Source organism: Hylobates moloch, unplaced genomic scaffold, assembly GCF_009828535.3.
Source record: "Hylobates moloch isolate HMO894 unplaced genomic scaffold, HMol_V3 SCAFFOLD_10, whole genome shotgun sequence".
Classification (NCBI taxonomy): Eukaryota; Metazoa; Chordata; class Mammalia; order Primates; family Hylobatidae; genus Hylobates; species Hylobates moloch.
Genome location: NW_026652285.1, coordinates 101082262 through 101105636, shown reverse-complemented (window position 1 = coordinate 101105636; position 23375 = coordinate 101082262). Strand labels below are relative to the sequence as shown.

The 23375-nt window shown below is 54.9% G+C and overlaps 1 protein-coding gene across 1 annotated transcript in view; it reads right to left on the bottom strand.

Moving 5' to 3' along the window:
* Positions 1–3219: 3219 nt before the first annotated feature.
* Positions 3220–23375, bottom strand: part of LRRC8A (leucine rich repeat containing 8 VRAC subunit A) — a 38418-nt gene continuing 18262 nt past the window's right edge. Inside the window, exons 3-4 of the mRNA XM_032165334.2 lie at positions 13427–15591; positions 3220–5165 (exon numbers count right to left, since the gene is read on the bottom strand). Of these exons, the coding sequence (XP_032021225.1) occupies positions 4890–5165; positions 13427–15583 (2433 nt within the window). The 5' untranslated portion in view covers positions 15584–15591 and the 3' untranslated portion in view covers positions 3220–4889. The remainder of the gene's footprint in view (positions 5166–13426; positions 15592–23375) is intronic.

Here is a 23375-nt window from a genome sequence, read left to right as displayed (position 1 = left end):
AAAACTAGCCGAGCATGGTGGCAGGTGCCTGTAGTCCCAGCTACTCGGGAGGCTGAGGCAGGAGAATCGCTTGAACCCAGGAGGCGGAGGTTGCAGTAAGCCCAGATCATGCCACTGCACTCACTCCAGCCTGGGCGACAGAGCGAGACTCCATCTCAAAGAAACAAAAACAAAAACAAAAAGAGAGAATAACACTTGAACACCACCACCCTTCTCAGCTTGCCCTGCTCAGCAGCTGGCAGGGCCACTCGCTGGCTCTGAAAAACCGGCCGCTGCCTTCCCCAAAATGATGCCTTCTGAATGGCGAAGGGACAAAGTGTTTCAGCAGTGTACATGGGGACACTGCTCAGCCCTCAAAAGCCTTGGCCTCGAGTCAAGTTGTGTTTGCTGGGCCACTGCTCTGGGAGCTGCTGCTTGGTCCAGGCCGTCCGAGGGGCAGGGGGGAGCAGTAAATGCAGCTCGGGCTCCTGGTTCAGAGGGGTTAGGCTGGGTGAGGGGCAGGCAGATGACAGAACCACGAGGTTCACTAGAGGGAGGATGTGTTCCCAGCTGTCCTCAATCCTTCTGATGCAACTGCCCAACAAAGACAGATGCCTACCATGTGGCAAGAACACTGAGGTCCCCTCGGGCTGGGCCAGCCATTCCCCTGGGAGTCCCCACAGAAGGCTTGTAGTAGAGACTCAGTGAAGCAGACTGTTTGCGTCCCAGATGTTCAGGCCTTACTTTCCCAGTGTGTAATTTGGGGCTAGCAGAAGGATCCCCTGTGAGCAGTAAATAAGATGAATGCTTCGCAGCTGATAAAGAGCTTGGCACTGGGCCTGGCGCTGAGTAAGTGCCTACCAACTGGTGAACAAGTTGTTCACCAAATGTTAGCAGGGGTTGCTCTGGGTGGAATATAATTTATTTATTTATTTATCTTTTACTTATTTATTTTTTTGAGACGGAGTCTCGCTCTGTCACCCAGGCTGGAGTGCAGTGGCGTGATCTCGGCTCACTGCAAGCTCCACCTCCCGGGTTCACGCCATTCTCCTGCCTCAGCCTCCCGAATAGCTGGGACTACAGGCGCCCACCACCACGCCCGGCTAATTTTTTATATTTTTTTAGTAGAGATGGGTTTCACCGTGTTAGCCAGGATGGTCTCGATCTCCTGACCTCGTGATCCGCCCGCCTCGGCCTCCCAAAGTGCTGGGATTTCAGGCGTGAGCCACCGCACCCGGCTGGGTGGAATATAATTTAAACAATTTTTTGAGCTTCCGAAATTGCTGTTACAATCAGAGAGAAGACCGGTTTCAGGCAGAGTGGAGAGCCCTGGGTGAGTGGGGGAGGGGGACGGGAGAGGCCTAGCCTCCCACTAACTGTTCATTCTGCTCAACTTTGGGAAGTGGGTGGGCGGTGTTTCTACGTGGTGGTTTTTTCCATACGTAAACCAGCTCCAGATCGAACTCTCCTGCTCCAGGCGCTGGACAGCCTCAAGGCCAGTGTGGGGGCGGGAGTGGGGTACCAAACTGGGGGAGGGACCTCCACCATGGAAACAGAAAAGAAGGCCCCATCAGGGCAGTCACAGTCCAGCTGCTCAGCCTGTCAGCCCATGGCAGGGGGAGAAGAGGGAGGGAATCTTGGCTCAGGCCTGAGTTCACCTGGAGGGGTCAGAGTCCCCATGGAGGGAGGAGGGATAGACTCTGGCCAGTTGTAGAGGAGGTGCCCAAGCAGCCACCCAGGCCTCATCACTAAGGTCAAAGTCAGATATGATGGCCTTTCTTCCTCACCCAGTCTCCTGCCGCAGGGCGCCCACATTGGCCCACCACAAGGATCCTTGGTCTGGGTGGAAGATACAAGGCCATTTATTGGGTACTAGCAGCCAGGTCCTCCACCAAAACCCCCATCTACCTACACAATCGCCACTGTTCCTTGAACAGTCCTGCAAGTGTGCCATTACCTTCCTGATTTTACAAATGAGAAAACTGAAGCCCCACATCAAACACCGCAGAACTGGCCATCTGGAAGCAGCTGTCTCAGCCTCTGCCCTTTACCCCAGTACCTCCCAAAGGCCCCAAAAGGGGCTGGGAGCTGAGGCAGGCCTCCCCACGATGACTCTCAGCCCCACCACTGTAGAACACTTGGGACTTACTGTTGGAACTGCAAGGGACCTCTGAGAGCACAGAGTGGAAATTCCCATTGTCCACATGGGGATATGGAGGCCACTGGAGAAGGGATCTGCCTAGCTTCATGCACATCCTGTCCCATGAAGGTGGGACAAAGGCCCAGGACTACTGGTTCCCATTCCAGTGCCCTCCTTTCCCATCCCCACCCATCAAAACTCATGAGGGGCCAGGCACGGTGGCTCATGCCTATAGTCCCAGCATTTTAGGAGGCTGAGGTGGGTGGATCTCTTGAGCTCAGGGATTCGAGACCAACCTGGGCAAAACCCCGTCCCTACAAAAAATACAAAAATTAGCCAGCATGGCTGGGCGTGGTGGCTCACGCCTGTAATCCCAGCATTTTGGGAGGCCGAGGTGGGTGGATCAGAAGGTCAGGAGATCAAGACCAGCCTGGCCAACATGGTGAAACCCTGTCTCTACTAAAAATACAAAAATTAGCCGGGCATGGTAGCGGGCGACTGTAGTCCCAGCTACTCGTGAGGCTGAGGCAAGAGAATCACTTGAACCCGGGAGGTGGAGGTTGCAGTGAGCCGAGATGGAGCCACTGCATTCCAGCCTGGGTGACAGAGTAAGAAGACTCTGTCTAAAAAAAAAAAAAAAAAAAAAATTAGCCAGCATGCTCCTGTGGTCCTACCTACTTGGGAGGCTGAGGTGAGAGGATCACCTGAGCCTGGAGAGGTCAAGGCTGCAGTGAGCCGTGATCACGCCACTATATTCCAGCAGTGCACTCTAGGTGACAGAATGAGACCCTGTCAAAAAAAAACCAACCAACCAACAACAAAAAAACCCCTCATGAGTGCCCAACCACAGGTGAGTAGGATGACAGAGAATGTGCTGGCTATGGGATCCCCCGCCCAGGTCACAGCCTGTTACCTAGCAGGTGCTGCGTCCAGCTTACAACCTCCAGTAACTGCCTCCAAAGGCACAGGGTCTCATGGGGCAGAGAGATGAGCAGAGTGAATTCTCCTGTGGGTGCCTAAGCAACGTTCCACACGGCCCAGCAGGCTTCAGAGAAGTGAGGGAAGGGTCCTCCCATGACACAAAGACCTCCAAAGGCCACTTTCTGTTATAGATTTTATTTGATACTGTGACTGAGTCTACAAGTTCAGACCCACATGTAACGGATTTTTGCTTCATGGTTGTCAGAGGCTAGTGTGCATTATTTCTGAGGATTATATCCAATGACACGACGCAGAAAACACAAATGGACGGACAGACGGATGGACATAATCATTAAGACAAGAGACGCTAAAACGTGCCTTAGTGTCCACGTGATTGATCTAAGGCGGGGACCCTTCTAAGGTGGGGACCCGAGTGATCTAAAGCAGGGTGGCTTCCCGCCACCAGGCGCCGACTGGGCTATGTGCACTCCAGGCGCCAGGGACAGGAACCGGCTTGGAACCAAAGCCTGCCCTCCCAGGGGTGACCTCCCCATTCCCGACCAGCCTCTAAGTGTCTGCTCTTCATGAAGGACCAGGTGGCAACAGGGCTGATGGAAGCAGCAGAGGCCAGCGGTGGCACTGGGTACACCCATGCCACAGGAGGTGGGGAAACACAGTCTGGGCGAAGTGGCTCCTCTTGGCTCCTTAACACTGTGCGTGGAGAGGCAGGGCAGGCGAGGAGGGGAGGTGGGAATGGAGCACCGTTCATCCGGGGATTAGCCAACCCAAGTTTCCTCCCTCCTTGGCAGCTCCAGAACATTCCCTTTGGCCGACAGCCACAGAAATGAGTGCCTGCCAAGACACATGGAGGAGAAAGAAAACAAGACACCCAAAAAAAACCCAAAAAACAAACGAAAAAACCTCCCTCCCCAGGAACAAATAGAACTCCTGGACCAAGGTCACACCAGATCTGGAAGACACCCTGCACCCTGCGCCCAGGGAAAGGAAACACAGTTCAACGTCTGGCTGCTTTGCTCAAGGGAAACTGCCACCCTGCCCTGAGACTCCAACTCACTGGCCATTAGTGTCTTTTTTTTTTTTTAAGTTTTTTTTTTCTTTTTAATACCTAAACCATCCATTTTCAAAGATTTTTTTTTAAAAAAATTGTTTTTTGATTAAAAAAACAACAAACTAAAAACTAAAACTGCCACAAAAACTGAAGAGGCAAGCTCCAGGCCTGGCCTTTCCAGCTGGAGGCCTGCTCTCCCGTGGACCACACCGCAGAGCCCAGCCCGGCACCGCTGGGTGACTGTCCCACGGCTGGTTCACCCCGGACCACTCTGCTGAAGTCCAGGTGGGCATTAAATGCCCGGTGGCATCGCTAAATAAGGACAAGGGGACAAGGCAGCCCACCCTTCCCTGAATACCTTCCATCTGGGCTGAACTTTCTTGGGAATGTATAAGTTATTTGGATGAAGGAGGTGGGAGACGGAGAAAAATAAATACCAAGAACTAAAGTGAGAGTCCCAGGACCTCTGGTGGCAGCTCAGCCGCTGAGGCAGAGCTGGCCTCCAGGGAGGAGACCCTGATTATCCAAATACTGCGCTCTTGAGACTTGCTCTCCTCGACAAGCGCTTGCCCCGGGGGGCGTGAGTCTCAGAGGGAGAAAAGGGGCCAGCCCCACAGATACTGTCCTCTCGCTCTGGCCCGACTCACAAGTGGCCCCAGGCTCCTGCCCGGCCGCGAGGCTGGCCTGGCTGTCCGGGAGTTCTGGGAGAAGCTGGGCCTGCCCCTCCGGGGTTGAGGACTGGGCAGCGGTCCGCTGCTTGCTGTGCTGGGCCGGCCTGGCTCAGGCCTGCTCCTTGTCAGCCCTCCACAGCCGCTCCTTCACCTCGGGCGGCAGCGTGTTGAACAGGTCCTCCTCCACCACCAAGCCGCTGCGCTTGAGCAGCGGGCACTCGCCCAGCTCCACGGGCAGGCACTCCAGCCGGTTGCCCCGCAGCTCGATCTGTGTCAGGTTGGTCAGCTCGCCCACCCTCGAGGGCAGTGACTGCAGCACGTTGTTGCCCAGGTGCAGGGCCCGCAGCTTCCGGCACTGGAAGAGCTCCGGAGGGAGCGTCTCGATCTGGAGGGAAAAAAGCAGTGAGAGTGAGGTGGGTGTGGCCTGGATGGGGCCTCTGGGCTTCCCTTCCCTCTCCCCAAGATCTCAGCATCTTTTCTGATCCCCAGGCCCCCAGCACCAGCACAATCTGGGCCAAACTCTGGCCAACATCTGCCTGTGCGCCAGGTCTCAGCTCTTCCTCACTTCCTCCAGGAAGCCTTCCTCCAGCAGTCACTTCCTCCAGGAAGCCTTCCCTGATCTCCTGGGTCTCATGGCCCCTATGTCCCCACTTGCAGTGCTCATCCTTCCATCTGTTACCCCCTAGATGTGGGCTCTAAGGATGAGACCTGCCTGCCTCAATCCCCACTGTCTTCCAGCACCTGGCCCTGGGAAGTATATCACATTGGCCAGCTGCTCCCACCTCCGTCCCAGGGCTCACCAGGAGCCAGGCTGTTGGTTCTGCCCAGCTTAAGAACAATTTATGAAAGCAAAACAGCATGCTGAGAAAATCCACCCCCTAGGCCAGGCACGGTGGCTCAAGCCTGTAATCCCAGCACTTTGGGAGGCCGAGGCTGGAGGATCATGAGGTCAGGAGTTCAAGACCAGCCTGACCAACATGGTGAAACCCCGTCTCTACTAAAAAAACAAAGATTACCTGAGCATGGTGGAGTGTGCCTATAATCCCAGCTATTCAGGAGGCTGAGGCAGGAGAATCACCTGAACATGGGAGGTGGAGGTTGCAGTGAGCCGAGACCACGCCACTGCACTCCAGTCTGTGACAGAGGGAGACTCCATCTCAATTTAAAAAAAAAAAAAAGAAAGAAAATCTACCCCCTTAACTCTGAGAAGTTGGGAGAGTTCACTGATAGGGGCGAGAATCCCAGCTCTCACTGCACCTTCCTGGGCCCCAGTTTCCTCATCTGTTAGGTCACAGGGTGGGATGCATACAGGGAGCTTCGTCCTGGCCATCTGGAGCCCCCTCCTTACGCTTTTACCAAACTTGAATGCAGTAGTCCTCCCTTATCTACGGTTTTGCTGTCTGTGGTTCCAGTTACCCACAATCAACTGCAGTCCAAAAATACTAAATGGAAAATTCCATACTTTTTTGTTTTTGGAGAGACGAGGTCTCACTGTGTTGCCCAGGCTGGTCTCAAACTCCTGGGCTCAAGTGATCCTCTCACCTCAGCCTCCCAAAGTGCTAAGATTATAGGAGTGAGACACTGCACCCAGCCTAAATTCTGTATGAGTCTTGGTCTGTTGCCCAGGCTGGAGTGCGGTGGCACAATCTTGGCTCACTGCAACCTCCCCCTCCCAGGTTCAAGCGATTCTCCTGCCTTAGACTCCCAAGTAGCTGGGACTACAGGCACCTGCCACCACGCCCGGCTAATTTTTGTATTTTTAGTAGAGACAGGGTTTCACCATGTTGCCCAGGCTGGTCTTGAACTCTTGGCCTCAAGTGATTCGTCTGCCTCCGCCTCCCAAAGTGCTCAGATTACAGGTATGAGCCACTGCACCCAGCCAAAATTCCGTGTTTTGAATTGCATGTCACTCTGAGTAGCGTGATGAAATCCATCCTGTCTGGGACGTGAGTGGGCCCTTAGTCCGGCGCGCCCATGCTGCATCTGCTACCCATGTCAGTCACTCAGGAGTCATGACTGTGATCAGATCGACCATGATAGTCTCATAGTGCCTGTGCTCAGGCAACCCTTACTTTACTTAATAATAGCCTCGGCCAGGCGCGGTGGCTCACACCTGTAATCCCAACACTTTGGGAGGCCGAGGTGGGCGGATCACGAGGTCAGGAGATCGAGACCATCCTGGCTAACACGGTGAAACCCCGTCTCTACTAAAAATACAAAAAGATTAGCCGGGCTTGGTGGCGGGCGCCTGTAGTCCCAGCTATTTGGGAGGCTGAGGCAGGAGAATGGCGTGAACCCGGGAGGCGGAGCTTGCAGTGAGCCGAGATCGCGCCACTGTGCTCCAGCCTGGATGACAGAGTGAGACTCCATCTCAAAAAAAAATAATAATAATAATAGCCTCAAAGCCTAAGTGTATTATGCTTAATTTATAAATTAAACTTTATCATGGGTATGTGTGAATAGGAACGAACAGAACATATAGGGTTCTGCACTACCTGCAGTGCCAGGCACCCACGGGGGACCTTGGACCGCATTCCCTGAGGATATGGAGCAATTACTGTTAACAGACGACACCCGTATGCAGCTTAATGTGTGGCAGGCTCACTGTGAGCACTGATACTATTAACTTATTTAACCAGCAAACTACCTATAAATATTCTGTCAATACTCTTCCCATTTTACAGATGGGGTAACTGAGGCCCAAAGACGCTGACTTGTCCAGAGGTTCAGTTGGTAAGTGATGGAGCCAGGATTTGAACCCGGTTCAACAGCCCATGCTCTGGTGAACCGTCGACACTGTTAGCGGAGCAAGGAGCAAACAGGGGGCTGCAGTGGGTTCGTGTTGTCTCCCGGCACACAGGCAGAGCCTCATGTATGCCAGCTGCTTCCCTGCCCTACTGCGAGAAATCAGCTGGGGCCGTGAGTTCTTACTGTGTATAAGTAAGGCCATGAGTTCAGCCTGCCCGTCCCGAGGCTGCCTCCTTCAGATGGGATGGGCAGGAGGGCAGGAGCCAGGAGCCCTGATCCCAAGTGAGGATGATGGGGAGACCGCACAGCAGCCTTTCTGAGCTTGCTCTATCACCACCCCCATTTTCCTGCCAAGGAGACTGAGGCCCAAAGAGATGACACGCCACTCGTCTGAGGTTGCAGCCTCTCAGAAAGGGTCAGGAGAGGATGTACGTCTTACTTCCTCCCACTCAGAGCCCATGCTATATTCCCCTTCTGCCAAATATGGCACTCAGTTACAGAGTAACTCTGGAAGTCCCTCCCTCTCTGGGCCTCAGTTTCCCCATTTGTAAAACGTACAGGTTGGACTAGAAATGCCTCTGAGCTTGGACACTCTGTGGCTGAGGACCTTTTTGCAGACTTAGACCTCAACCTCACGGGCACCTGCTCTCTCCAGCCATTTTTGGAGGAGGACCCAGGAGTTCCTAGGGAGCAATTCGGCTTTCTCAGCAGGGAAATGAGCATGGCCAAGGCCCGGCAGAGTGCTTTTTCTTTTCTTTTTTTTTTTTTTGGGGGGTGGGGGTGCTGGGGATGGAGTCTCACTCTGTCACCCACAGAGTGCAGTGGCGCAATCTTGGCTCACTGTAATCTCCACCTCCCAGGTTCAAGTGATTCTCCTGCCTTAGCCTCCTGAGTAGGTGGGATTACAGCCGCATACCACCATGCCCAGCTAATTTTTGTATTGTTTGCAGAGACGGGGTTTCATTATGTCGGCCAGGCTGGTCTTGAACTTCTGACCTCAAGTGATCTGCCCACCTCGGCCTCCCAAAGTGTTGGGATTACAGGTGTGAGCCACCACGCCCAGCCCAGGCACAGTGGGTGCTTTCAAAAAGGCTCCTAACCTGTGTATCCTACACTGCCACCACTGTGCCCAAGGATCAGGAATGCATCTGGGGTTGGCTTTGAAGTCAGCAGGGGCTGAAGGTCAGAGGGTGGACAGGAAGTGGGCTGTGGAGCACCCAGGGGCCAGAGCCTTCCCAGAAAGGCCCCACTCCCACCCTGTGATCTCCTCTGCTGACACACGCAGTGGTCAGGGACAGTGGGAAAGCTCTGGACAGCGAGTGGCAGAGCTCGGGTCCACATGTAGCCTGGCTCTGCAGCCCCCTCCCTGAAAGTCCTCCTCCCCGGAACATGCCCTGCTCTGAGCCAGGGAGCCCTCTCCAAGCCCCATAGAGAAAAGGGGAGGTACTCTCAGTTGCTCGGCTCCCACCACAGCCACACCCATCCTCTGGACCGATCCTTCTCTGCTGGATTGTCACCCGCCCGTGCCCTGGAGGCTTGAAGTTGGTTCCCAATCCCCCAAATGCACCCTCTCCTACCTCCCCAGAGACTTCAGTGGGTCCCCATCAGCACTGAAAGGCCTCAACTCAACCTCATCTTTGAAAAGGACAACTCTCCCAGGAGCATTCCAGGGCCCCTCCGTTGTCCTTGGCTCTCTGGCCTTCCTGACTAACCGCAGGAAAGCCGCTGTCTCTCTCCTCACTCCGCCTCCATGACCCCGTCCACCCTTAACTCTCTGGCCAAAGTCACCCATTTCTAATCCAGCCAACTCCCCAGGCCCCATGTGCCCCACGCTCTGGCCTCGCCCTCCTCTTCTGCAGACTCCTGTCCTTCTCTCTCTCTGCTCTCCACAGTGACCGTGTCAAGGACCCCTCTTCACCCACGAGCCTGCAAAGGGTGACTCCTTGGGCTTCAGGTGGATTCAAGATGGTCTCTTGGACATCCCAGAGCCCCAGACACCTGACACGAGACACACCTTGGCCTCTGAAAACCTGTGCTTCCTCCAGTCTCAACAATCCACGCAAAAAAGCCCGAGTCACTCAGACCACCCCCACCATCAACTCCCGTCCCTTTGGATTCCCCCTCCAGCATCTCCCAGATCCGTCCATGTCTCTCCATCCCTAACTGCCTTGGCCATGCCAGGCCCCGTGGCCTCACCTGATGGCTAATCGTGGTCTCTTAACAGCTCTCTTCCACTCTCCCACTTCTCACTCACCCCACCCCACACACTACGTCAAGAGGAACCTCATGCTGCAAGTCAGCTCATTCCTTCACCCACTCAATCACTAGGAATTCGGTAAACATTTGCTTGAACAAAAGAGGTAGGTCTTAGTCATCAGAGCCTATGGGCTGGCAAGGGATCGGCTGTTAAACAAATGAAGAGACAATTGAAACTGAGGTGTAGGACAGGACCCCCCTGCCATCCACCCCCCCCCCATAGCCCCACCTCTGCTCTCCAGGATGCCCACATTCCTGGGCAGCCCATCTCACTGCTCCTCCCCACGAGAACCTCCCAGACTGTCCCTTTCCCCTCCACCTGGCTTCCTCCTCCTCGTTCTTCAGGGACCTGTTCCTCTGTGTTCCCAGGGACCTGGTGCTCCAGCAGAGCGCCTACGCACTGTGCTAACTGCCTCGTTACTTGGCCTTCTTCATCCCCGTGTCCCCGGTGCCTTGCTCCATAGCTGGATTCTAGGAGTGCTCAAAAAACATTCGCACAAAGGCCAGGCGAAGTGGCTCATGCCTGTAATACCAGCACTGTGGGCGGCCAAGGTGGGAGGCTTTGAGGCCAGGAGTTTAAGACCCGCCTAGAAAACACAGTGAGACCTGTCTCTACCAAAAAAAAAAAAAAACCCCAAAAAAACCAATTTGCACAAATCAGTAAACGAGTGAACGAATGAATACTGTCTTGTCAAGGCTTTCATCAGCAAGAGTATAAATCTGGAGAAACAGCACACAAGGGCCTGGGCAGGCCACGCCCACCCCACCTGGTCACCACAGGCCAAGGTGGCTGAGAAGGAGCCGTCAAGCCCGAGTGAGGAGGAAGAGGGGCTCAGGCCTCCCACTCAGAATGCGGGGCCTGCCTGGGGTTGGCCCAAGTGAACTGTTTTCCCTATTAAGGTTCTGGTGTTCCAGGGGGTGGGGACAGGATGTGATTAAGCCGTGTGCTAAACAGGGTGTCCAGAGGGTCTCCTTCCTCTGGGACAGCGTGCTTGCCGCCAGCTCTTTTCCTGAGGGGTGACCTCAGCCAGCAGGCACGACACTTAACAGGCAAGCTTGGTGGGAGGAGCTGGGGGTGGGGGACAGGATGGGGAGCCAGGCTGGAGGCTTGAACCCTCCCCCAACCAGGAGGACAGCCCCAGCACAGCACCCACGACAGGACAGGCATGGCAGGAGCTATGAGGAAGTCCCAGCTTATCAAGGGCAGCACTGTGCTATGGGGAAGCCACAGGGTCTCCCCCTCCATAGATTAAAGGGCTGGGTTTGTTCCGTGCTTCCCAAATGTGGCTTCTCCCCAGGGGACTCCAATTTTCCTATTCAGTGGGCCTGTCCCGAAACTACAAGAGAAAACCCTGCCCTGGTCCACTCTCCCACTGTGCTCAAGTCATAATATGGGGTGGCCGGAGATAAGGACTTGTCAAAATCCCTGATACATGTGGGTTGCAGGTTGCTCTGCAGTAAGAGAGCCCTGGGGAAGAGGGGAGGAAGGCTTCCAAGCCAGCAGGCATCTGGAGGGCCTGAAGCATCTAGTCTGAGTGATGCTGGAGAAGGTGTGTCCTGTCCTGGGGCCCAGGAGGACAGACAGGGCATTCCAGGGGCCACCTCCCTCCGTGCCCGAGGATGCTACAGACAGCTCCTGTTGGGAGGACTCAGCAGGTTGGTGGGAGGAGGACAGGTGCATCATGCCTGGCACAGGGTGAACACAGAGCAGGTGCCCACGAAACCAACAGGGGCTGCTGCATGGCAGATGCACCCAAAAGCAACAACTGAACTAAGAAATGCGGGTTGCCACACGGAAGCTGCCGAGGGGAGGGTGCTTAGTGAAAATGCTCTATGAGCTGCACGCTTTTTTTTTTTTTTTGACAGAGTCTGGCTCTGTCCCCCAGGCTGGAGTGCAGTGGCACCATCTCGGCTCACTGCAAGCTCCGCCTCCCGGGTTCACACCATTCTCCTGCCTCAGCCTCCCGAGTAGCTGGGACTACAGGCGCCTGCCACCACGCCCTGCTAATTTTTTTGTATTTTTAGTAGAGACAGGGTTTCACTATGTTGGCCAGGATGGTCTCGAACTCCTGACCTCGTGATCTGCCCACCTCAGCCTCCCAAAGTGCTAGGATTACAGGCTTGGGCCACCGCACCCGGCCGAGCTGCACGCTTTTTATAAGCAGGAGCGGTTTTCCTATTTGGCTCACTGCTGCTGGACTGCCCTGTAAGTTAAGTTCCCCCAAATAAACCCCATGTTTCATTGGCTGGCTCCAGGGCTCTTCATTTTATTTTGAGACTGGGTCTCACTCTATTGCCCAGGCTGGAGTACAGTGGTACAACCATAGCTCACTGCAGTCTCAAACTCTTAGGCTGAAGTGATCCTGCCTCAGCCTCCCAAATAGCTGGGACTACAGGCACATGCTACCATGCCTGGATCATTTCTCTATTTTTGGTAGAGATGGGGTTTCCCTACGTTGCCCAGGCTGGAACTCCTGAGCTCAAGTGACCATCCCACCTTGGCTTCCCTAAGTGCTCAGATTACAGGTGTGACCCACTGTGTCTGGTCAACTCCGGGTCTCTTCTTCAGCCTCCTGAACTTGGTGGCATCCCTAGTGAAGTTCGCAGGGGCCCGACAGCTGCTGCTGTGTCGGGGGCAGAAGGGTGGCTGGCTTGGCTCTCCCTTGTCTCCCAGCCCCTGGCCTCAGGCTTCCTCCACCACATGTCTCACTACAGGAATCTCCACCTGGATGTGAGGCCCAGAAGACCTGCAGGTCCCCAGGAGGGGTGGAAGAGGGACGTTCCCCACAATGGCAGTGGCTTTGTTTCTATTTCAGAGGCCAGACCACAGAGCCACAGGAGTACCCAGCCCTCCATCCACACTGCCTGCCTCCACCAAGGGGCCCTTGGATGGGGGCTTCCCCAGCCAAGTAAGAGACTGGCACCCACAGACCACCAACAGTCTTGAAAGTATGTCGAAGGTGTGGCCTCCCAAACTCCCAGTGACAATGATTTGCACAATTTCCTTTTCAGAAAGGCAGGCAGTGACAAGCTAGCCCCATCTAAGCCCAACTCTGCCTCTGACACCACCAAATGCAGTGGAGAAAGGTGTGTGAGTGATGCTGGGAGGTGCAGAGACCATCCAAGGCTTCCCCTCAGCCAGCACTGGCCACCCACACAGTTTCTGTCCTGGGTGGACCCGGATTGGCTCCTTGCCTCCAAATCCGACTGGGAACAAGCTGAGGAAGACACAAACTCCAAGCTAAGTCTTGACTCCCACCACCTGGCTTTACGAGAGAACCCCCGGATTGGGACCTCCTGCCCACGCACATCCCTGCTGAAGAGGAACCCGGCTCAAGGTCACCTTGGGGGACAGACCTTGCCTGGCCATACAGTCTCTCCAGGCAGGAGAACTGCAACATTTTGGAGCAAAGACAGGCCCAGGGCCCAGAGATTCGGATTCAGCAGGCCTGGGATGGGGCCCAAGGAGTCTTGTCTCTTGAACAGAGCTTCTATCCTGGATGGTTCTGTAAACCCCAGGTGAGGACTCCACACTCAGGGGCATCGACGGTCCCAGGACACTGAGCCTGCCGAGCGCCCCACCACAGGCCCCGGCCAGGCCACCCGCCAGCCCACACGCAGAGCCGTGGCCGGGCCACTCACCCGGTTGGCCGTGATGGCCAGGTTCTGGAGGTTCTGCAGGAGGCCGATGTCGGCCGGGAGGAAGGTCAGGTTGTTGTGGCTGAGGTCCAGGTAGCGCAGCTTGCGGCAGTAGAAGAGCTGGGTGGGGATCTTCTCGATCTTGTTGCGGTTCAGGTAGAGGCGCTCCAGGTTGGTGAGGTTGCCGATCTGGATGGGGATGTAGGCGATGTGGTTGTACCACAGCTTAAGGCAGGTGAGGCGGTGCAGGTGCTGGAAGCTGATGATCTCCTCGATGGTCTTGAGGTTGTTGTCCTTGAGGTCAATCTCCTGCAGGTTGTGAAGGCTGAAGATGGAGTGGGGGATGCGCTCCAGGTCACAGCGAATCAGCTCCAGCTCAGTCAGGTTCGCCATCTTCTTGAGGCTGTTGAGGACGATGAGCTTGGTGCCCTCATTGTTGATGGATAGCTTCTGCAGGTGCACGCCCACATCTGTGACCACCTGCGGCAGCTTGCTCAGGTTGCTCTTGAGCCGCAGCACCTTGAGGCGTTTGAGCTCCCGCAGCCCGTCGATGACGATGTAGCGGTTGTTCTCCGCGCTCAGGTTGCCCGTCAGGTGCAGCTCCTCCAGCGTCTTCAGGCTATAGATCCACAGCGGGATCTCCTTGATGTCGGTGAACTTGATGTGCAGCGCCCGCAGGTTCTCGCGCAGGAAGGCCAGCGCGGGCGCCTCAATCTTGGCTGCCGTGTGGTAGAGCCACAGCTCCTTGAGGCCCGTGAGCTGGGCAATGCTGGGAGGGATGGTCACGTCGGGGATCAGCTCCAGCTTCAGGACCTCCAGCTCCACCAGGTCAAACACAGTGTCAGGGATGCCACTGAGCATGAACAGGTGCAGCTCCAGCTTGTCCTGCGCATTCTTGGTGAGTCGCTGCCGGAGCTTGTCCAGCGTCCACTCGTTGTTGAGGTTCAGCTGCCGCAGCTTGTTCTCGCTCACCTCCGATAGGAAGACAGCGAAGCGCTTGGAGTAGAGCGGGTCATATTGGTCAATGAGGTGCAGCATGAAGGCGAAGTCATTCTTGACGTCGGGGATGTCGCTGTAGCTGCTCTCCTCGCGGATCGACTCGAACGAGTACTTCTTGAGGGAGCGCCGTAGCATCCACCACAGTGTGTACATGCAGATGAGGCCGTAGAAGATGACTAGGCTGATGTAGAAGGACGCCAGGATCTTGAAGAGTGTGGCCAGGGGGTGGGCACAGCGGTAGGTGCGGTAGCCCGTCAGGCTCTCAATGTCCACGGTGCAGTCCACGTCGAACTTGATGTTGTGCACGTAGTAGACGGTGTAGCAGATGATGAGGATGAACTTGATCACCTTGATGATGGTCTGCCGCATGTAGAGGCGGTACACGATGTCCCCCTCCTCCACATGGGTCCGGAACTTCTTCACCTTCTCAAACAGCGCCTTGGCCTGCTCCCCCTCCTTCTTGTCCAGCACGCCCGTCTCTGAGCGGTCCACAATACCCTGCTCGATCCGTGACTTGGTCCGCTGCAGCATGGGCACGGTGGCCTCCACGTCCTCACTGACGGTCGATGACTTCTTGTCCATGGAGCCATTCATCTTGCTGAAGGCCGGCTTGGGGTCACTCTCCTCCACCACTGTCTCCGACAGGGCTCTCGTGGTCCAGGGCGAGTCGAAGCACTTCAGCAGGATAGACACAAAGTGCTCCAGCTTCGAGCTGGTGCGTGGGAATTTGAACCAGAAGTTGCTGCAGGCCAGGAAGATGAGTGTGTGCAGAAGCACCAGGTAGGGGAAGTACTTGGCAAACCAGTGCAGCCGGTTCTCATAGCACACAGCGTCCACATAGTTGTACTGGTGCCGGTCCAGGTCATACTTGATGCCTGTGGGGCCCGTGTCAGGGGTCGGCAGAATGGTGGAGTTGGGGTAGGTAGGCTCCGGGCCAGGGGCTGCCCAGCCCCGGAACGAGTCATTGCAGGAGTCCTTGGTGACCCACTTACAAGGCAGGCAGATCATCTTGTCTTGGGTGACCTGCAGCGTCCCCCCGAAGACGGCAATCATCAGCATGACGATAGAGATGTAGTCTGTGAACACATCCCACCACGGCTTCAGGATCCGGTATGCTGGCTGCGTGTCCGCAAAGTAGCGGAGCTCTGTCACCGGAATCATGGTTCAACCTAAAAGGGATCCATAGGACAGGGTTAGCACAGGGTGGCCTGGCTTTCCTAGGACCCAGGGGTCAGGGGAAGAAGACAATGAAAATTCTTCCATTGTCCAAAATCCCACCTCAAATCCAGCTGGGAGCCAAAGCCTGCCCACTCCACAGGGCAGCCCACTTATCAGCCCTTCTGCAGAAAGCATGTGGCCACTTGGCTGGGAAACCACCCTGGGGGAGGCGGGCAGGCTCCCCATTTAATACACAGGAAGACTGAGCACAGTGAGATTAGACAGATCCCCAGTGCAGCCTCAGGGTTCTCTGCCCCATCCCTTGCATTCCAGTAAGAGCATTCGGGAACTCCTTTGTAAAGTCCACCTATTTAATGAACAGATTGACCAGAGGGACACATTTAAAACTCCCAGTTCACTGGGAACCAGCTGCTGTAAAGCTGCAGCAAAGGGCTGGAGGGATTCCCGCAAAATACGAGGAAAGAAAGCAACATGCAGAGGGGGTGCAACATGAACTCACTTCCATAAAACAAAGAGCAAGGTTTAAAAATTCCACATGGTTCACGTCTGTAATCCCAGCACTTTGGGAGGCTGAGGTGGGTGGATCACCTGAGGTCAGAAGTTCAAGACCAGCCTGGCCAACATGGTAAAACCCCGTCTCTACTAAAAATAAAAAAATTAGCCTGGCGTAGTGGCGGGTGCCTGTAATCCCAGTTACTCGGGAGGCTGAGACAGGAGAATCACTTGAGCCCGGCAGGTGGAGGTTGCAGTGAGCCGAGATTGTGCCATTGCACTCCAGCCTGGGCGACAAGAGTGAAACTCCAACTCAAAAAAAAAAAAAAAAAAAATTCCACATGGGGGCTGGCACGGTGGCTCACGCCTGTAATCCTAACCTGTAATCCCAGCACTTTGGGAGGATGAAGTGGGAGGATCGCTTGAGTCCAGGAGGTCGAAGCTGCAGTGAGCTATGACCCCATCACTGTACTCCAGCCTGGGTGACAGAGACCCTGTCTCAACAACAAAATTCCACATGTGCATATAGTTATGTGTGCACAAGATTCTGGGAGCACTCGGAAGACCAAAGGTCACACAGTGGGTCTTAATGACAGGCTCCTGGGGGAGCGGCCTCAAGAGAGGGGATTAAGAATAAGGCTCTCCTCCCCCACAAACTGGGTGATCACAGAGAGGCCTTAACGTAAAATCATCTCTGGTTGCGTGTGTACAAAGGAATGAAAAACAGCAGCAACAGCAGCAACAGCAGGCTCTCTCAGAGAGAGTCTAGTTTGACTACTATGGAGAGAAGCTGGAAATCTGATTTTTCTTTTTTTTTTTTTTTTAGACAGAGTCTTGTTCTGTCACCAGGCTGGAGTGCAGTGGCATCATCATTTTGGCTCACTGCAACCTCTGCCTCCAGGGTTCAAGCGATTCTCCTGCCTCAGCCTCCCGAGTAGCTGGGACTACAGGCCTGCACCACCATGCCCAGGTAATTTTTGTGTTTTTTAGTAGACACGAGGTTTCACCATGTTCACTAGGATGGTCTCGATCTCTTGACCTCCTGATCCACCTGCCTCAGCCTCCCAAAGTGCTGGGATTACAGGAGTGAGCCACCGTGCCCGGCTGGGAACCTGATTTTTAACACATAACTTTGGTGACTCTAATGATTGGCCAAGCTTGGGAAACACTGGCTGAGAAGCCACATTAGGAAACCCAGCCCGTGCCACACAGGAGGCGCACAGCAAGGTTTCTGTGAGAATGCCTCTCCGTGGCCATTTGTGGTCACACGGCCAAGGCTCGTTGTTCTTACAATGGTCTGTAAGGCTGTCACGGAGGGATAAGGTACTAGATGTTCCCTGGAGAACATACGGAAAATTGTAAAAAAGCATAACAGCAAAAAAAAAAAAAAAGAATCCCCCTTACAATCCCCACAAGGGTTACACACTGTTAACTTTTCACTGAATAATACCTTCCAGTCCTTTCTGTGTATTTTAGAATTTTATAATTTTTTTTTTTTTTTTTTGGAGACGGAGTCTTTCTCTGTCCCCCAGGCTGGAGTGCAGTGGCGCGATCTCGGCTCACCGCAACCTCCACCTCCTGGGTTCACGCCATTCTCCTGCCTCAGCCTCCCGAGTAGCTGGGAATACAGGCGCCCGCCAACACGCCCGGCTAATTTTTTGTGTTTTTAGTAGAGACGGGGTTTCACCGTGTTAGCCAGGATGGTCTCGATCTCCTGACCTCGTGATCTGCCCGCCTCAGCCTCCCAAAGTGCTGGGATTACAGGCTTGAGCCACCGCGCCCGGCAAAATTTTATAATTTTTATTTTAAGAGACTGGATCTTGCTCTGTTGCCCAAACTAGAGCGCGGTGGCATGATCATGGCTCACTGCAGCCTCAACCTCCTGGTCGAGCAATCCTCCTACCTCAGTCTCCCCCAGGTAGCTGGGGCTACAGGTGTGTGCCACCATGCCTGGTTAATTTTTTTTTTTTTTTTTTGAGACGGAGTCTCACTCTGTCGCCTAGGCTGGAGTACATTGGCGCCATCTCAGCTCACTGCAAGCTCTGCCTCCCAGGTTCACGCCATTCTCCTGCCTCAGCCTTCCAAGTAGCTGGGACTACAGGCACTTGCCCACCACACCCTGCTAACTTTGTTTTGTATTTTTAGTAGAGACAGGGTTTCACCGTGTTAGCCAGGATGGTCTCGATCTCCTGACCTTGTGATCTGCCTGCCTTGGCCTCCCAAAGTGCTGGGATGACGGGTGTGAGCCACCGCGCCTGGCCCATGCCCGGCTAATTTTTAAAATTTTTTGTAGAGACAGGATCTCGCTATGTTGACCAAGTTGGTTTCGAACTCCTGGCCTCAAGCAATCCTCCGGCCTTGGCCTCCCAAAGTGTTGGGATTACAGGAGTGAGGCACTGCACCCAGCCCTTTCTGTGTATTATAATAAATTGTGCTTTTATTTATTTATTTAGAGACAGAGTATCGCTCTGTCACCCAGGCTGGAGCGCATTGGCACAATCTCGGCTCACCACAGCTTCTGCCTCCTGGGTTCAAGTGATTCTCCTGCCTCTGCCTCCCAAGTAGCTGGGATTACAGGCACACGCTACCACGCCCAACTAATTTTTGTATTTTTAGTAGAAATGGACTTTCACCACGTTGGCCAGGCTGGTCTCAAACTCCTGACCTGAGGTGATCCACCTGCCTCGGCCTCCCAAAGTGCTGGAATTATAGGCGTGAGTCACTGTGCCTGGCAAAATTGTGCTTTTACTTTACACTCAATTTTTACTTTACACTGTAACCCAGAATCTAGATTTTTATCTAAACCAAGTTTTAAATGCCTGTGTCAAATGTGTCTGTTTCTTTTAAGAGAGGAACGGGGTGCCCAGATGATGGGCCACCTTTCTTTGATTACTGATAATGTTAATAACCAGAATAGTAACAAACATTTTTTTTTTTCCTTTTTGAGACAATCTCACTCTGTCACCCAGGCTGGGGTGCAGTGGCATGATCCTGGCTCACTGCAACCTCTGCCTCCTGGGTTTAAGTGATTCTCACGTCTCAATCTCCCAAGTGGCTGGGATTACAGACGCCCGCCACCACATCCAGCTAATTTTTGTATTTTTAGTAGAGACAGGGTTTTGCCATGTTGGCCGGGCTGGTCTTGAATTCCTGGCCTCAACCAATCCACCTGCCTTGGCCTCCCAAAGTGTTGGGATTACAGGCGTGAGCCACCGTGCCCGGCCTAGTTAGGATCTCTTTAAGAACAGCACCTCTCGGGCCGGGCGCAGTGGCTCACGCCTGTAAATCCAGCACTTTGGGAGGCCGAGGCAGGCGGATCACGAGGTCAGGAGATCGAGACCAGCCTGGCTAACACGGTGAAACCCCCGTCTCTACTAACAATACAAAAAATTAGCCAGGCATAGTGGCAGGCGCCTGTAGTCCCAGCTGCTTGGAAGGCTGAGGAAGGACAATGGCGTGAACCCGGGAAGTGGAGCTTGCAGTGAGCTGAGATTGTGCCACTGCACTCCAGCCTGGGTGACAGAGCGAGATGCTGTCTCAAAAAAAAAAAAAAAGAACAGCACCTCTCTGCAAATGCCAAACACTCCCCAGCCCCAATCTTTCTAGGCTACGCTGGGATGGGGAGGACAGGAGGAAGGCAGAGCAGGACCCCATGTGAGGCAGGTGGAATGGGGCACTCAGCAAGGGTGATGATGGCCACAGCTGGTGCTGAGGGCCTGGAAGTGTGTCAGGCACCAGGCAGGCCTCCCCTTTAGGCCCTCCTAGGGTCATCCTTGATGCCCAAGAGGCCAGGCCTCTGTAGCCCCATCCCACAGATGGGGGTGCTAAGGCTCAGGGAGGTGACATCACCTGCCAACATCACCCTGCTATTAAGTGGCAGAGTAGAGTAAGAACAAAGCCAGCAGGCCTGTCCCCCCACCACCGGGCTCAGGTCCTCGCCACCATGTGGGACTTGCCCTCCGCCTGCCCAAGGTCTCACCCAGGCAGTGCCAAGAGAAATGGGCCCAGGAGTGCAGCTTCCCCGCCCCTCAGCATTACCAGCGCTCAGGTCACCAAGGGGCCAGCAGACACCACCGCCCGCCCTGGGCTGGCAGCTCCAGGCCAGAAGTCAGCCCTCCTAGTGATGCCAGGACTCACGGGCCAGGGCAAGCACCCGCCCCACAGGAAGGCCCGGGCCCTCTAATGACCAGCTGGGTCCACGCACCACCTACACTGCTGGGAAAGAAAGTGGCACTGGGAGAGCCTGCTGAATCACACCCCTGCCTCCACTGAGACACGTGGACACCTGGAGTCCCCATCCAGGGCCAGGACCTAAAGACTGGGGAACAGAAGCAGGAGGAGAGGAGCCCAGTGCATGCAGCAGCCTGCCTGCCCCCGAGTCTGGAATGAGACAGCCAGGGTGGGCGCGGCTGTTTGAGCGGGCAGGATGTGGTGACAATGATACTGCAACACCTCCCTCGTGTTCAGGGAGTGGGGTGTGTTCGCTCACAGAAACACCTGCTTCCTCTGTGAGGAGCCGCCCCAGCCCCGCCGACCTGGGGCTTGTCTGCGCCACGCAGACTCCTCCTTCTGAGACCGGAAGTGTTCCCAGCTCAGTCACACAGGTGAGGGAAACTGAGGCTCACAGAGGCAAAACCACCTGCCCAAGGCAGGAAACACCGTCCCAATCAGGTCTGATTCTGACCACCCGCCCCAACTCCACGCTTGGTCTGGGAACATCTGGACTCTGTTCAGCCCTTGGCTAGGTCCAGCGGGGGCAAAAAAAAAAAAAATTATCAAGGTGGGACTTCTGCTTCAGTTCCTCTCTCCAGTTTGAGTGTTGTCTGAGGAGTGGAGGAGGGCCCTGGGGTTCCAATGGCAGAGCCTGGGGCTGGCTGCAGAGCTGAGAAGGGCCTGGACTGGAGTCTCTCGCAGGCCTGGCCTGGCTGGTGCCTGGGCCTACCCTGGTGAGGGTAACCTGTCCGGAGGGGTCACCCCCAGCTGCACCTGTTTCCTTGTCCTCTGCTGTGTGATTTTGGACAAGTCACTGCCCCCCTTTGATGGGGCTTCGGGGGAGATCAGGAAAGAGGGTGCAGGCACCAAATCCAGGGTTGAGTTCCCAAGGGTGTGGGGAAAGGAGCCCCACCCCAACAGGAGCCAGCCAGGTGGTCAGAGCCACCTGCCTGCCCCCTGCAGGGGTGGGCTCCCTCCCACGCGGCTCTTGCCGAGGATGAAGAGGGGAAGCCAGCATCAAGGTGTGGGCCTGGACTCTGGCAGCCTTGCTGTGGGACCTTGGACAAGCTCCTCACTGCTTGCAGCCTCAGTTTCTTCACATACATGATGGGCATGATACCACGCAGGGCTGCTGGGAGGAGGCCACGGAATTATTTTAATTAAATGGGACAGGATCTTGCTATGTTGCCCAGGCTGGTCTCAAACTCCTGGCCTCAAGCGATCCTCCTACTTTGGCCTCCAGAGTAGCTGGACTGCAGGCGTGCAGCACCACACTGGACTAAAAATTTTCTTTTTTTTGAGGCAGAGTCTCACACTGTTGCCAGGCTGGGGTGCAGTGGCACGATCTGGGCTCACTGCAATCTCCGCCTCCTGGGTTCGAACAATCCCCTGCTTCAGCCTCCCGAGTAGCTGGCACTACAGGCGCGCCACCACCATGCCCGGCTAATTTTTCGTATTTTAGTCAAGACGGGGTTTCACCATGTTGGCCAGGATGGTTTCTATCTCCTGACCTCATGATCCACCAGCCTCGGCCTCCCAAAGTGCTGGGATTACAGGCGTGAGCCACTGTGCCTGGTCTGTTTTTTTCTGAGATGGAGTCTTGCTCTATTGCCCAGGCTGGAGTGCAGTGGCACGATCTAGGCTCACTGCAACCTCTGCCTCCTGAGTTCAAGCGATTCTCCTGCCTCTGCCTCTGGAGTAGCTGGGATTCCAGGCGTGCACCACCATGCCCGGCTAATTTTTATATTTTTAGTAGAGACAGGGTTTTACCATGTTGATCAGGCTGGTCTCGAGCTCCTGACCTCGTGATCTGCCCACCTCAGCCTTCCAAAGTGCAGGGATTACAGGTGTGAGCCACTGCGCTGGGCCTCACACTGGACTAATTTAAAAAAAATTTTCAGAGATGGGGTCTTGCTATGTTGCCTATCTGGCCTCGAACTCCTGGACTTGAGTGATCCTCCCACCTCAGCCTCCTAAGTAGCTGGGACTACGAGCATGAGCTACTGCACCCGGCAAGTCTTGGGAACTAAATGCTTTTATTTTTATTTTTATTTTGAGACGGAGTCTCACTCTGTCACCCAGGCTGGAGTGCAGTGGCATGATCTCGGCTCACTGCAACCTGTGCCTCCTGGGTTCAAACGATTCTCCTCTCTCAGTCTCCCAAGTAGCTAGGATTACAGGCGCCCACCACCATGCCCAGCTAATTTTTGTATTTTAGTAGAGACAGAGTTTCACCATGTTGGTTAGGCTGGTCTCGAACTCCTGACCTCAAGCGATCCGCCCACCTCAGCTTCCCAAAGTGCTGGGATTACAGGCGTGAGCCACTGTGTCCAGCCCCCAAATGCTTTTAAAGTGCTTTGTGCAGAGTGGGGCGCAGTCAGCCCAGGCTGGTATAATTTTTCCTCCACCTCCTCAGCACTTAGTGAAGCCAGATTCTCTTTGAGGACAAGAGTCAATTGTTAGGACTCGATACACTCAGAGTCTCTCCCAGAGAGCGCCTGAAAGGGGACAAGGTAGGGTGGGGCGCTGCAGGGCGTGGGCCCCAGGTGTGGTGGAGAGGCCGGCAGCAGTTTCAGGTGGATGTGGGTTGGGGCTGGGGTAGGGGAGTCAGCTAAAGCCAGGCAGCCTGGGCCCTTCCTTTCCCTGCCCAGCCCTGAGGAATCCCCCACAGGGAGGGGCCCAGTGCAAGGACGCGCCCAGGAGCTCAGGACTGCAGATGACCAGATACCCACAAGAGAGCAGTTCCAGTTCAGAAACAGACAACCAAGGCCAAGGCCAGGTTCTCCCCGGCACCGAGCCAGGAGGTCCCCATTGTTTCCACGTCCATTTTTTTTCCCTCAATTATTTAGACTGTCATAAAACACGCGTAACTGAAAATGTACCATCTTACCCATGTTCAAGGGTGCAGTTCAGTGGCATGAAGCACATTCGCTGTTGTGCAACCATCACCACCATACACAGAACTCCCTTCATCTCATCAGACTGAAACCCACACCCCTTAAACACAACACCCCTTCCCCCCACCGCCTCCTAGCACTCCATCCCACTTCCTCTCTCTGTCAATCTGACT